Source organism: Protomyctophum parallelum (assembly GCF_964188405.1).
Source record: "Protomyctophum parallelum genome assembly, chromosome: 2".
NCBI classification, from domain to species: domain Eukaryota; kingdom Metazoa; phylum Chordata; class Actinopteri; order Myctophiformes; family Myctophidae; genus Protomyctophum; species Protomyctophum parallelum.
In genome coordinates, this window is record NC_139699.1 from 12577653 (window position 1) to 12588885 (window position 11233).

General features: G+C 40.0%; 2 protein-coding genes across 2 annotated transcripts in view; one reads left to right on the plus strand and one right to left on the minus strand.

Annotated features, from left to right (window-relative positions):
• The window catches only part of tpp2 (tripeptidyl peptidase 2), a 301990-nt gene that overhangs the window by 150737 nt on the left and 140020 nt on the right, over nt 1-11233 (minus strand). The window lies entirely within an intron of this gene.
• Nucleotides 8452-10110, plus strand: LOC310854512 (C5a anaphylatoxin chemotactic receptor 1; the record flags this gene model as incomplete). The annotated part of the gene is made up of 2 exons (XM_083759192.1): nt 8452-8586; nt 9175-10110. The coding sequence occupies 2 exons, from the start codon at nt 8452-8454 to the stop codon at nt 10108-10110; spliced, it is 1071 nt and encodes a 356-aa protein (XP_083615318.1).

Consider the following 11233-nt stretch of genomic DNA (forward strand, 5'->3'; position numbering starts at 1 on the left):
TGTACCACGCACACACCTGCCTCAAGAACACTTCCTCTTTGGATGACTTCCAGCATGTGGCTGCTGTGAGACCTCTCTCCTCTCCTTTCTGTTCACGTTTCCTCTCTGAGTACGTCTCCTTCTTGGTCTTTCCTCTCCGAGTACGTCTCCCCACAAGTAGTATATGCTCAATGTTGCTTGGCGTGTCTTTTATACGGTATATTCGTATGAGTCATATGAAATCCCCTTCTAACAGAATGAGTGTTAAACCAAAAAAACGAAATCACGCAATCAATGTAATCTATTCATCCATGTTAATGCAATTTACAAGAAAGACGATATAGAAACCTATTTATTTCAAATGTGATGGTGGCAAGGGATGAAGATTATTTGAGACACAATCAAGTTAAATTAGGTTAGATTTATGTGACATAAAGTGACGACTGCTGTAATGATTTAAATCTCCGTCTGTTCCTCATGTACTCCCAAAAAGACGGTCAGTGACCTTGAACTTTGACCTTTGACAATAGTTTTCTAATCAGTTCATCCTCGAGTCCGAGTGGACTTTATTTGTGCCAAATGTAATGAAATTGTCGTGTTCTTGAGAAAACGCATTCACAAGGTTGAGAAAGAAGGATGGACGGAAGGAGGAAAGGAGAGAAGGCAACAACCTGGAAACATAATGCTGAACAAACTGAACACATGAACCTTTGATATCTACATAATATAATCTATAGTACATGCTATTAAATCCAAATGTGGTAGTATGTATATTTTTCCATCTCATTCCAATCTCATTTCTATCATGAAGCTTCCTCCATGTGTTAATTTAGGTTTAGGATGGTTTACATATCTATCAACAACCAACATGATAAACGAATCATAGCGAAATATTTCAAAAACAGTGGCTGCATATTTATGATATATTTTTGATCAGGTAGGAGAGCTGTGACTAATCACAGTGAAGTTATGAAATAAATCTGTGACAACTCAAATCAACGACCCCTCACACTAAATGACTGATCGCTGTTGCTGTTGTTTTGAACTGACCCAGAATCTACTAGGTTTGTTGTGGTAACCTAATAACCCAATAAGAAAGAAATACCGGCAGACATAATTTCTGAGAAGATGAATGGTGCCTCCCCATCCCTATAGCTCTGATCCATAGCTCTAAATGAAACGCATTAGAGCTATGGACCAGAGCTACCCCATCCCCATCACACCAGATGGATGGTGCCTCCCCATCCCCATCACACCGGTCATAATATCTCTGCTGTCGGGACTCGGGAAGAAACCACCTACATTTTTCAGGAAATGAAAAATATATAACATTTTCAGAAAATGAAGAGAACCATATATTTTTTTAAACAATGCAATACTGCCTCATCAAAGTTGGTATTGAGACTATAGTATAGTGTCAATAATTACTTGCATGAGAGGGGGAAAGGTGGTGGAGTTAGCTGCTTTAGCAGACAGTTTGAGGGTCCAATGAAGTTAAGAGGTTTTGTCCGCAGCACTTTTATTTATTATTATTATTATTTTAACCAGCACAGACATAAAGGCTATAAAACAAATCTAAAGCCTAAAAAATGGAGTTAGGCGATAGCGACGAGCTTTGACAATATAACTCATAATGAATAAATCAAGGGAGAACCAAACTCTGAATGAGTTGCGTCGTCGAGTCAAATAATGCAACCAAACCATTTCATTGTCATATAGGGACAAAAATCACACAACACTCATATTCCAGTAAATGTTTTAAGCTGGAAAGAAGAGACTGATTATACAGTAGAAGGGGGAAAGAGTGAAAGACTGACAGAAGGCGGGGGAAGGCACAGTGACATGCAAAGCCATGGTGGGGAGCCCCCCCCATCTACTGGAAACTTTGAGGGAGTATTTAATGTCTCATCCATCGCTGACTCCTTCTGTTTGTCGCAAACATAATATGTTTGCGACAAACAGAAGGAGTATACTGTACCATATTATGGTACAGTATCCTATAGTAAAAGAATATATACTATGAGGTTTTTAATTTGAATTATCCACGTATGATAACAGCATCCTAAGGTTAGCAAGGAATATCACCTCTAATACTAGCCATGTCTTGTATGGAGAGTATAGGTTGCTGCCTTCAGGAAGGAGATATGGTGTTGCAGCATACAATAAGGTCAGACTGAAGAGGTCTTTTGTCCATCAGTCGACTTTGAGGCTTAATCAGGATTTTGACCAGAACTAGACTGAGCTGTGGACATTGCTCTCTGCCCTTATGTTTTCTATGTATGTAACTGTATTTTTTTTTATTTATTTTTTTATGTCAAATGTGTATATGTGTTCTGTGTTGCATACAAGGCCGCTGGGTCACAAAACGAATTTCAGTGCGAACTGACAATAAAGTACTATCAATTAGTATCAAATCAATTAGGGGTTCAGAATATAATTATGACATTTTGTGTGACCAAATACTAATGTAATGATTAGTAATGTAAAGACTGGAAATACTCTTATCTGTGTACGTTCTTATTCATCTTTCAATAAAGACAAAAGGCTTAACTGAGCATCCTGTCCACGCTCACAAAAACAAATTACAGTCTTATGAAAGGGTCCACATTTGGCCTGGAGTAAGTGGCAGATTAGTTCAAAAAATACAAATTAATGTGAAATGGGTTTACCGCCTATACCGGTACATAGGAAATTAACAAATGGGAAGCAAAATCATTAGGAAGTCAGTGATTTTAGATCACCTTTTACTCAGCTCTGTGATCTGAAACAATTAGTTTGTATTTATGTTTAAATTTAATTGTGTTTTAATAATTTCTCTTGCGAAAGAGTTTGTTGATCTCAATGGGACTTTCCTGGTGAAATATATATATATATTTAAAAACATACCCAAGTAAAGTAGTTTCTTTCTCTCTCTCTCTCTGTCACACCTTTCACTGTCTGATGTGTTTCCACGTGGGCTCGTTGAGTTAAGACTTTCCTGTCACATGTGGGACGTGCAAGAGAGCAGAGAGAGAGACATGATATTATCACATAGCATTTCCAGCTGTCTATGGCATCGTGTTATTGATGAACAACAGTTGCAGACAGAACCACAGGGACATTTTCAGAGATGAAAGCTGTGGCTTACTTTTACTCCACTACATAGTCTCCCCCCCACCCCCAGAACACAGATGGCATTAACCCTACCCCTTACACTGAATATGGGTACATAATTTCAGTTTAAAGCTGAGACACTGAAAGGTGCTTGAACCTGTGACTGTACAGTACAAATTACATACTATACGTTGGCATACCTGTACAAATACACAGCAGTGACATTACAAAGAAAACAATAGAAACACTGTTTATTGAATCACAGAAATTAGCAATGCATTGAAGGAGATGTGGGTGGAGTTTAGAGGTGGAATTAGCAAGACTAGTTTTTTGTTTTACAGTTAGTGGAAAATACTATGTTCTGTTCGAGTCTACATTACCTTTCCCTGGAACTACAGTAAATAATGCTAATTATAAGTTAAAGAGACTTAACAATTTAAGACTGACGGACACTAGCGTCAGTAAACAGGACCAAGCATGTACAGTATCTGCAGAATCAGCAACATAATGGTGGCAGAGTGAGACCAGTACATGCTTATTGTACTGATTGCCTGTTAATTATAAAACATATTAATATAACGAAGAATTAAAGAATTAATAACATTCATTATTTTACCACAAGCGGAAATTACACAAGGCTGTTGACCTCATCTAAATTATAATACTTCCATGAATTAAGTATTGAACCCAGCATAATGAATTAAATTAGTAATTTTAAGAGATTGTATCCAGTCTGAGTGTGCGGAGCTTCCCTTTATTGTTCTCATGTTCCCTTTGTGGCTCCAGCACCTCACTTAAGTTTTCAGTGGTTATTTTTACAGTTTTACATTTTTAAGAGATTGTATCCAAAAACAATACACAAATACTTTAATCATTGCAGATATACAGATAACTTAAGTTATTTCTCTATTATTGCTTAGTTTTAAATTCTAAGATCTATAAAACACAATAAAACCAAATCATGAAATAATTTATTTTTACCATCAATGATTTTAGGCTATATACTTTTTGAAAGGCAACTATTAATTCTTCACCTCAACCGAACTATACAAATGATTAACTATTGATTGTGAAAACAAAAATAAGTCCACAAAGTCCTATATTATAGCTCACTTGGTTAGAAAAGAGCATTGTTTGAATTTGTATTCACAGTTTATTAATTAAAAAGAAATGTATCCAGGCCTGGGCTGTGGCTCAGCGGTCCAGGCACCTTTGCCGGTAGCCCAAGTCTGGCAGTGTGCCACGGGTTCGACTCCCGATCCCTCTACTGCATGTCACAAAAAACATGTATCAAATCAGGATACAGTATAAATGTGAAATTGGATTCGGAAGTGAACACACAATGAGCAGACAAATAGCTATCCAATCAAAAGAGTTCTCTTTCCTGATTGGATAAAAATGGTATCCCAACCTGAAAATGTATTTTCTATTTATGAAAGACCTGGAGAGATGGGTTCTAATGTCCATTACCTTTTTCATTTATGTTTTACATCATTTTTTATGCTACAATTTCACAAGAAGACCAGTATCGCCATCTACTGGTAGTAATCAACACTCAAATGAGAGTCAAGTGTTGAATAGCAAAAATAATGAATAGGGAAAGCAAAGCATGGCTGCTGGCTGTAGCAGGCCATGCAAAGTCATGAAGGAATAGAGAGTTAGAAAAAGGAGATGGAAAGGTCTGTCTTTAAATCACTGGACCTTCATCATGCTAAACTTGTTACAATTCACACAACAGGCTAGTCCACACATATATATATATATCACGTTACTGCACTGGTTATACACTCAATTCTAAAATATTAATACAACTGTCTGTGCGGTAATCTATTCCAAGGACCTCCAAATCAATGGAATATCTCGGCCCCATCTGAAAAATGTTTGTGCCATGGACAACAAGATCTGTATTCATCAAATGTTTCAAAACTATTTCACATTTTTCAGTTTTTCCCCAAGATGTTTTGAAAATAGCCAATCTACGTGTCACATTGTGAACTTGTAGATTGAGCTATTTTCAAATAGCCTATCAAGGTCAAGTTCAAGGTAAACTTTATTGTCCACGAGGGAAATTTGTCTTGGGCTTTCACCCCAGCTGCAGCCACACATAAAACACCAGTGACAAACAAAAATACATAACAGAGACATAGCCTCGTTCAACATTTTAGTTGACACTGGTACAAACGACTTTTTAAACCTGATGTACTTCCACTTTGGTTCTTTGTACCTTGTCCCAGAGAGCAGAAGTACAAACTCTCCATTTAAAACATGGGTAACATCACTGACAATTTATTTTGCCTGTTTTAGTGTAGCCTGCTCATAAATAGACTGCATAGATGCCATTTTAACCCCCTCAAGGACCACTGGCAGTCCCTGGACCTCACTTTGAGAATGGTTGAGTGGAGTCCCTCAGGGTTCGTTCTGTTTCTGTTATTGTGGGGGAAAGCTTTCGCAGAAAATAGCCGATCGACAAGCTCACAATGTTGTGGGCTTGTCAATCTGCTATTTTCATGCGAAATCAATCAATACGGATGCTGGGGTTTAACACTCGGGCATGCCTGAAGTAAAATATGGTATAAGTATAGCCTATGCTTAAATTCATATTTAGAAAATGTTTCAGATGTTAAAACAAATCTGAGATGATGGAATGATGATGGATGAAGGGGAACCTTCTGAAAGCTTTATGGGCCAAAGATAATCAACTTCAAAATCTCCAAAAATAGGTCAAAGTGAAAAAAGAAAAAGGCACAGGTCTCCACCAGAGGGCAGGTCAGGTTGTGGCCTCCTGGTGGTGCTATGATAGGCATATAGGCCAATGTGAAAATGTTCTTACCTTTGGGTGGCAATTGGATGATTTGAGGAATTTTGTTCCAAAAATGTGTTTTGCAAAAATCCACCTGTTGGTGGCACTATAACAGCCCAATGTGAAAAGGGTGGGATATATTCCTCAGCCTAGTAGGCTATACAAGTCTGTGAAAGAATTCACATAAATTGCACACTGTGTTCATGATTTGAGGCTTTTTGTTCAAAACGGGCCAATCCTGCAAACTTGCCAATGTTAGCCAATTGGACAGATGGTGTGTAACGATTTGCGAGATTTTTGGACAGAATCTGGAGGAGTAATATCCAAAAATGTTTTTCAAAAGTCGGCCTCCTGGTGGCGCTATAGCAGGCCGTTCTGGCGGGAGGGCAGGCAGGCAGGCAGGCATCATTCTTTCTCGCGCGCGCACACACACACACACACACACACACACACACACACACACACACACACACACACACGGACGGAGTGCAAAACAATAAAACATACTCTCTCCCCATGCCTTCGGCCTGGTGGAGACAATGACCTCTCAGTCATGCAAGTGTTTTAAGTGGATAAACATCGTATAAAATGGAAACGGTGAAAGGACGAAGTGGTGTGCTCAAAGACTTATCTTTATTAGACATAGAGAAGAGCAGTTGCTGTTGAAGAAATTATTAAAGATCATTAGAGACAAACTACAGGTTATTTCTTGCTCAGAACAGGACAAAAATACTATAATAAAAATACTTTTATTCTGACATGGCTAGTTAAGGAAATACAGAAAGCCTTGGAGCATCAATTATGACAGTAATCATCATGTGTGTTTGTACTGGTTGCATAGTATGTTGCAATAAAAGCATTTCTGGAAACAGAGAGAGAGAGAGAGAGAGAGAGAGAGAGAGAGAGAGAGAGAGAGAGAGAGAGAGAGAATTTACTCCTCCCTGTGTTCTCTCTCTAGTTCACTGCTGTACAGGATCTCAGGGCAGAGGTAAGCAGCAACATGTTTTCACATATAATAATAATCTATAAAGTATAAAGTATCTATACAGTATTAATGCTGACATAAGCGTGATCTTAAATAACCTACCTTCCGCTAAACAAGATCAGGGATTTATGCTAGTTCAATAAAAAGCTATCGTATAGAGATGATTGTGTGTTTCGTAATAAAGGCGTGCTTGGGTGTGTACGTTCCTCGAGTGCCATTCAGCTCCATGTGAGCATGTTGTAGTAAGTGGTGCCAGGTACGGAGCACTGTGATGGGGGACGCTGTGGTGGCAGAGTGGTCAGTAATCTCACTGTGATGGGAATGCTGTGGTGGCAGAGTGGTCAGTAATCTCACTGTGATGGCAGAGTGGTCAGTAATCTCACTGTGATGGGGAACGCTGTGGTGGCAGAGTGGTCAGTAATCTCACTGTGATGGGGAACGCTGTGGTGGCAGAGTGGTCAGTAATCTCACTGTGATGGGGGACGCTGTGGTGGCAGAGTGGTCAGTAATCTCACTGTGATGGGAACGCTGTGGTGGCAGAGTGGTCAGTAATCTCACTGTGATGGGAACGCTGTGGTGGCAGAGTGGTCAGTAATCTCACTGTGATGGGAACGCTGTGGTGGCAGAGTGGTCAGTAATCTCACTGTGATGGGAACGCTGTGGTGGCAGAGTGGTCAGTAATCTCACTGTGATGGGGAACGCTGTGGTGGCAGAGTGGTCAGTAATCTCACTGTGATGGGGAACGCTGTGGTGGCAGAGTGGTCAGTAATCTCACTGTGATGGGGAGCGCTGTGGTGGCAGAGTGGTCAGTAATCTCAGTAATCTCCAGAAATACAAACAAACGGTTATAAAACTTGATAAGATTGGTTATAGAGCAGGACAATGTTACAAACAGCAGGCACAGACCAGTGCTGTTTTTGTCGACTAAAACTAAGACGAGAAATGTTCGTCGACTACCTTTTTTCACTGACGAAAACTGAATGGAAACTAAATGAAAACTAAGCTACGATGACTAAAACTAAGACGAAATTATTGACAATTTCGTCAACAGAGAAAAACTAGACTAAAATGCTAGGAAGGGACTAGTGGACAAGAGATCCAGTATAAGTCATTTTACACTTGGTTGCATGCTGAAAATAGCCGATCTACAAGCTGCGACGCGTTGTGAGCTTGTAGATCGGCAAGTGTATTTTCAGCAAACTGTGTAAACCAGCCATTACGACGGCACCAAGGCCCGCCAAAATACATTTTACACTGAAACTAGACTAACACTAAAATATTCCAGGTGACTAAAACTAAATGAAAACTATTCAAGAGACTATGACTAAAACTAAAATCAAAATTTGCTGCCAAAAACAACACTGGCACAGACGTATTTAAAACTCAATTATCATGAAAGGAACTATATTATTTTTGAGCTGAAGTGTGAGTGGAAGTGAAGAAAGTGTGTCTTAATGGTCTTTAAAAGTTGCTTAACATCAGCATGAACTGTCAAGTCAAAGTACTGTAGGCCTATAGCATTATGTTGTGGTAAACGTTCCATCACCACCCTTCTTTTCCCTCAGCTTCAGCTATAGTATAGACATCTAAGGAAATGGCTGTTGAGCATGCTGTAACAGTGACCTACAACCTGTCCATTGCCACATTTACCAGTAACTCCAGCAGCTCTGTGGTTTGGAAGGAGGCAGTCAAAGGAGTCCAAATAGCAGTAACTATTCTCATCTTTCTGGTAAGATATCATTGGCTTTGTCTACTTTAACCCATTCTGGGTGGGAACCCCTTTTGGTGTTTCAAGCATTATGTTATACTTTAGCCATTGAAAAATAGCAGATCTACAAGCTCATAGCTTGTAGGTCTGCTATTTTTGAAAAATCGTGAAAATGCGGCACAAATCTTTGAATATATATTCTTTCAAAGTGAATGATTTTAACTCATAGCTAAATGGATTAAGATTACTTGATCTGAAACAAGTTAAATGTTATGTGTGGTAAAAATCTGAAGACTTTGATTAAGTGTAAAAAACATATATATATATTACACCTAACCCATTTTGGGCGTTTTAAACATTATGTTATAATTTAGCTGTTGAAAAATAGCAGATCTACAAGCTCATAGCGCCACCGAGTGGCGCGCTACGAGCTTGTAGGTCTGCTATTTTCTTTTTTATCGTGAAAATATTTATTTCAGAAAAAAAAAGATTTATTTCAAATTTTGAGGTCTTCAGATTAAACGGAATTGCATCAACTAAAGAATGAACTTTGGAGAATAATATACCTGTACATCATACAACAACTGACATCTCTCTTGGTTCCTTCAGGTGGGCGTGCCTCTAAATGGGCTGGTTGTTTGGGCGCTGGGCTGGCATTCTGACGGCCGCCGGGCACGTCGAGGCAGCAGTGAAGAAAACCGCTCAGCCAACAACTTCCGCGTGTACGTGTTGAACCTTTCAGTGGCCGACATGCTGCTGCTTCTGCGTATACCGCTCATGATAGGTTACCTTACCAACAACTACAGTTGGCCATTTGGAATGGCCTTCTGTCGCCTCACAATGTTTCTCAGAGTCGTCGGTTTGTACGCATCGGCGTTCCTGCTCTGTGCCGTCGCTCTCGAACGGTGCATGTGTCTACTGAGACCCGTCTGGTCCCGATTACGGCGTCCCGTCTGGGCGGTCCCGCTCACCTGTGGCCTGCTGTGGGCGGTAGCCACAGCACTGGCTGCTCCATACCTCCACTTTGCCGTCCTAGAAGAACCTTACATACCTGGAAACTTGCAGTGCTACGAGAGTGCGAGTAAGAACCCCGTCCAGGGATTGTTCGTGATAGAGACTATAGCAGGGTTCATGCTCCCCTTGGTTGTGTTCTTGGGAAGCAACACGGCCATCTTGCTGACAGTGAAGCAAGCGGGGGCCCCCATGTCGCCCACCTCCTCTCCCTACAATACCCGCAGGATGGTCAGACTCTACCAGGTGCTGTTCCTAACCATGCTTCTCTTCCTCACCTTCTGGGTACCTTATTTTGTGTGCCGTTTCCTCATTGTCTTGACCACTGAGAAAGGCGAACTGAAAACATGCATGTACGTCTCTCTGTACCTGGTGTACATCAAGAGTGCCGTGAACCCTGTGCTGTATGTGTTTGCTGCCCGGGGCTTGGGCCGTACCGTCCGAGCGTCGCTCGTCTCCACCATCGCGAAGGTTTTCAATGAAGATTCGGCGGAGTCATTGCGGAGGAAGTCGCTGAAGGCTGGCAACTCATGATGAGGCCGAGCCACCAGGCACCCCTATGTACTGTACATATGACTTGTAGATATGGTCAAAAAATGTCTGTCTCATTGTCAGTCGAGTAAGAGTGATAGTGCTCCGCAGCAGCAGTCATACCAGACAGAAAAACGCGTTTCGGCGCGCAGGCCTTCGTCAGTGTCAAAATTCGACACTGACGAAGGCCTGCACGCCGAAACGCATACTATTGCCCAATATTTCTTCCATTATGTATGTATGTATGTATGTATGTAGTTTCTTTTCCAATATTATCCTGTCTGTGTGTGATTTCCAGCTATTATAGCATTAACCTTCTATTGTATTTCCTGATTCAAAATATGATGTTTGGCAGCATATACTGTGATGTTCATTTGTTTGTCTTATTGTTATTATTATTATTATTATTTTGGTTCATGAAAAATGAATAAAATTGAAGTTGAAAAAAAGAATAAATGAATTGTTCAATTTGAGCATTTAAAAATAGTGTAGCAGTCCCTTGTTGAACCCAACTATCCAAAGTCTGCTCACTTCTAAGGACATCTGAGGAGTCTCGCAGATCCATCTCTAGATTTTCTCACTCCAGATAAGTCCAGAAGATTGGTCCTATATATATATATATATATTAATATATGTGATAAAATACATTCTTGCTCCTATAACCTTCGTCACAAGTTATCGCTAATTCAAAATTATACATAGTTTATTACACGCCAGAGAAGCTCCATAAGCTGAACAGTGAGATGTATTTTCTCTGCTGGAGGTGTAAAAAACAAGAGGGATTACGTTATACTATACTGTAGCTATTGAATAGCAGAAGATATCAACACAGAATGCCGCGCTACGAGCTTGTAGATCTGCTATTTATTTATTTTAATCGTGAAAATGTGGCGCAAATCTTCGAATATATATTCTTTCAGAGCGAACGTTTTTAATAGCTTATCATGTGAAGCCCAATGAGCACTTCCTTCTAGTCCTCCCCAACCCTCCTAGGAAAAAACATTGCTTTAAGCAACAACAAAAAAAGTGGCGACCGTAATGCATTGATTTGAAAAGTCAAGATGAAAATTGACTGATGCTTTACGTATGAACCTAAAACATCCATGACTTATAACCACACAATGTT